The 4,327-nt window shown below is 33.9% G+C and overlaps 1 protein-coding gene across 1 annotated transcript; it reads right to left on the reverse strand.

Moving 5' to 3' along the window:
* Nucleotides 1-287: 287 nt before the first annotated feature.
* On the reverse strand, nt 288-3,708 carry NPVF (neuropeptide VF precursor). Its single transcript, XM_045564485.1, has 3 exons — nt 3,571-3,708; nt 1,876-2,279; nt 288-464 (listed from the first exon to the last, which is right to left on the reverse strand). Exons 1-3 carry the CDS (start codon nt 3,706-3,708, stop codon nt 413-415), a joined length of 594 nt encoding a protein of 197 aa, XP_045420441.1. The 3' UTR covers nt 288-412.
* Between the last annotated feature and the right edge of the window lie 619 nt (nt 3,709-4,327).

The following is a 4,327-nucleotide window of genomic DNA, read 5'->3' on the forward strand; positions in this document are numbered from 1 at the left end:
TGTTATCCTTGTTCACTTATTTGTCAACCATGTTATTCTGTTAAATTATTTAATTTTCATCATAATATTTGCCAGGCTACTCTTCTATTTAATTTTTTAAAATTAAGTGTAACTGTGCCCATGGTTTTTATATAGGTTAATGATGTGGTTTTTTTTCTTTCTCTCCTTCTCACCAGACGTTTCTTAAGAATTTGCAGTGTTCTTTTTATTCAGACAAAAATTATTTCAACTTTATTTCAAATATTCTTTAAGTTTTTTCTATAACTTTCAAGATACTAGCTGTACTGACAAGGAAAAATTGCCCTCAATGATACATAACTCATCAAGCAAGTGTAGCCACTCTTCCTTGTCTTCACTCTCTGGATTACAGGCCACAGCTTCATACCATCTTTAGGGACAGGCTCCAGATTTCTTATTTTTCTTGTTTCACTTCTGCATCATCTATTTTCTTGAATACCAGTCTCCTAAAATGGAAGCAGTACAAAATGTTCTCATCCATCAGTACAAGAGCACGCAAGAACGCAAGATGAAAATACAAGCCATAATCTTAATTGCCTAATTATACTTGAGTTGAATTGTGTTGCACTTGAAATGAATGAGATATGGACAGGATGTTGAGTTTGTGATGGGCATTCAGGCTTGAAAATTTACCACTGAGTCATCTCTCTCCCTCACCACGGCCTTACTCTCAACAGTTGATTAGTTTCCAAATTCTGCCTCTCTATAACCTCCCAGGACCTCAGCAGAAATGTCCGTGGTTCTCCCTCTCCTGATGGATGATGCTCCAAGGTCTTGTCCCCACCCTGAATGTCTGCACTCTCTGCTCTGACTCTATCCACCTCATCTTCTTTCCTCTCCTCTTCATGTACTCTTTGCTCTTTCCAAACTGAGCCTCGGCTGTTTTTGGCTCACCTTACTTTCGTACCTTTGCTTATACTCTTCTCTTTGCCTGAAAATGACCTCTCTCCTCCAGTGAGTCTTTCAAAGGCAGAGTCCCACATTTAGAGACATGCTCTTTTTTCCGACCCTTTGTGGGACCTTATTAGTGCCTCTCTTATTTCATTCATTCCAGGAAATACTGAAGGCTTACTATGTGGCAGACACCGTTCTAGGTGGATATGGCACTGCAATATACATTATGGGATTTATGGAACTGAAATTCTAGCAAAGGCACATTTACGCTAAATATATGTCAGATGGGGATAAGTACCATGGAAAAAAATAAAGCAGGGGTGTTCTGAGAAGCTCTCAGATAAGGTGGCAGTCTGCCATATCACATTCTACTTGTAGCAAGAAGACTTTTTTTTAAACATATACTCTCTACTAGAAAATAAGTAGGTAGCTTATTAATTTTTTAAATCTCTTGTAGTACCTTGCATTCTGATTTGTACATAGTAGATAATAAATACTTCTTAATTAATGCAAAGAATGATAATAACAGGATGTATTTATAAAATGAGATCCAGAAAAGAAAAAAAATTGATTAAAAGGGAAGAAAACCTTCTGCATTTGAGACCTGGGTTATTGAGATGGTGTCCTTGGTACGTGAGGCCACCTCTCTCATGTTGGAGAGGTCAAATGTCAGACAATGACAGACTATTGTCTGACATTGCATGGGCTAAAGAATAATGAGATTGATGCCCATATGCAGCGTAGAGAAAGCCATCTCATGACTTTACACCTAAAGCCATACTTGTTATACCTGACCTTCTAATAGTTCTCAATTTATAGGTATTTAGTTCCTTGTGTGTTTGCCTTTCTCCTCCTAAGAAACTTACTTCCTTAGAAACTTGTTTTGAAAAGATGTAGTCATTTAAAAAGTTTCTAGACTAGCTCTACACAACTACCTATACACTTTGGTTTTCAAGTATTTACCTTGGTTGTTTTTGTTCAGGATGCTGGATTTCTTGGTGCTGGCAGGTCATAGAGTAAAGTAACTCACTGGCAGAGGGTGAATGCGTGGATCGTTGGCATAAATCGCTCAGTGTCTTAGAGACACTTTTAGCTGTTGTTGTTCTCCCAAACCTTTGGGGCAGATTAGGAACACATCTCGAGATGCTTGCCTTCACATTCCTTCCAAATCTCAGAGGCAGGTTGGTCACCCCAGTGCTGCTTTCTTCTTGTATGGTCCTCCCAAATCTCAATGGCAAGTTGGCTGCTGAGTGTGGCATTTTGTTGACTGCGGGTATACTCATCTTAATGACATTTTTTGGTCCCCAATCTTTCAGTTCTTCAAAATTGAGATTCCTTTCCTTTTCCCCTTTTCGGTATCCTCTAGGCTATCATTAGAAATGACCATTACAATAATATATTATTGTTATAAGCAATAGATTTAAACCCCAAATTAACTTAAATCTAGACTTTAATCTGCAGGATGGTTAAAGCTATAAACAAAATTTGTGTTCTTATGTGCAGAATTTTTTAATAAATAATTTGTATTAAGCTTCTTAAAGCAATCTAGTTTCTCTGTCCCTAGACTATTGTAAGACAGGTATAAAATATTAATAAAATATATATAGTAAATATAGCAATGAGTTGGAGCACCAGGAACATAATGAAGTATTGAAATGAGGCAAAGTTTATTTTATTGCAGTTATTCTCTTCCAGTTTTTTGATTCATGTTTATGAAATATTTTATTTATTTTTGTATTTTGATTTTAGAGAAACCTCCCACTCTCTTTCAATGTTTCTTGTTTCCCCCCTTTTTAAAGATCAAAGTGATAGAAACATGATAGATGGAAATAGATGCTAGCCAGGTTTTGGGGTACAGTTGTAGGAGACCCCACTGAATTTTTTTCATGCTCTTTTACTTAGCGTTTCAATCTAAAAGCATTTCTTAAAGAAACCAATCGTATTTTTATTAGAATATAAATTACATTTCAGTAAAGAACCTATTGGTTTATGAATTACTGTACCACAAATATACCAACTTTATAGGAATCATTTACAATACAGTGAAATATTTAATTAGATTTAGTTTTTCCATAAAAGTTTGCCCATATGAAGATTTTTAAGTGATTGTTTTCTGATTATAACAAGTAAAATGAGTAATACACACTAATTTCAGCAAATTTGGAAAATATATGAAAAGATAAAGAAGAAGATAAAAATAACTTTCAGTTTCACCATCTAGGGATAGACATTTTTACTTAGATATAGATTTACCACAAACTTACCAGCTTGTACTTGCTAAGCAGAAAATAAAAATTTTGTATTTTTTTCATTTGTAGTTTAAAACAATTGAAATGTCCAGTTGAAATATATCCAGATCTTATTTCTGTAAATATTTATTACAAATGTACACTTGTGAGTCCACTGAAAATTATTAATGCACCTGTGCTTGCTAGGTACCATACTCTCTACTTCAATTGTCATTAGCAAGGCCAGGCTGTTCACTCTCATGCTCAATAATACAAGTTATATCAATACATTGTCATAGGAAGGCTAAAGTTTGGCAAAAAAAAAAAAGCACAAACTAACTTACTCTTTAGTCTTTATAAAATCATTAGACTTAGGACAATTATTGTATAATTAATACTAGTTATGTTAGATAGATTTTTAAAAACTTACCTCAGAATATTTGTCATAATTTTCTTTGCTATGAAGATTGGACATCATTAATTCATCTGCACACAAGAAGTTTGATGTTAACAAGCTTAAAGTGGCTAAAATCAATAAAATGAATCGTTTTGATGAAATGATTTCCATTTTGTCCAAATCTAAAATTAAGTCTGTATGTGCAGCCCAGTGTCTGCAAGAAGGGAAATTGTGGTGTTTTTATATCATCTAAAAACAAAGGATAGGTTTTTTTTTTTTTTGACAGTGAAATCAATCCCACACATTTTATGTACTAGTATTAATTAGAGTGTATAACTAAAATATGCATGTAAGGGATGTGAGTAATTCATTCTGGGAAGACAGCAATGTTTGTGCTTGCAAATCCATTAACTTTGAAAATAATTGTCCTCATTAGGAAAGAGCTTCTAATCAGGTAAGTTTGGTGTGATAGTCATTAGGATTCCAAACAAATAGAATGCTTCATTTCTATGAGCTTAAACAAAAAGTCTTTTGTTTTTGGTGTTTATGTCAATTCTTGAGGGAAGAAAAAAAAAGTATTCAGTACACGCTGGCTATGTTTTCTTTTTTTAAAATTCACACAAAAGAGTTAGGCATCATATTTTCAAAATGTCACACAAAATTAAGAATGTGAAGAGAATTATAAGTCACATAATACCCTGATAAAATGCCATGAATTAATTTTTTGTAAATGCTCTTTGGTTATTAAAAAGCTTCAGGAGTAAATGTCAGCTGTAACGTGAAGGATGTG

This window comes from Lemur catta, chromosome 11 (genome assembly GCF_020740605.2).
Source record: "Lemur catta isolate mLemCat1 chromosome 11, mLemCat1.pri, whole genome shotgun sequence".
Taxonomy (NCBI): domain Eukaryota; kingdom Metazoa; phylum Chordata; class Mammalia; order Primates; family Lemuridae; genus Lemur; species Lemur catta.

Coding starts and splice junctions, on each gene's coding strand:
- NPVF (XM_045564485.1), bottom strand. CDS start 3,708: ATGGAAATCATTTCATCAAAACGATTCATTTTATTGATTTTAGCCACT. Junction 2,280..3,570: donor ATTATGACAAATATTCTGAG/GTAAGTTTTTAA, acceptor TTCTAATGATAG/CCTAGAGGATACCGAAAAGG. Junction 465..1,875: donor CCTGAACAAAAACAACCAAG/GTAAATACTTGA, acceptor CTTCCATTTTAG/GAGACTGGTATTCAAGAAAA.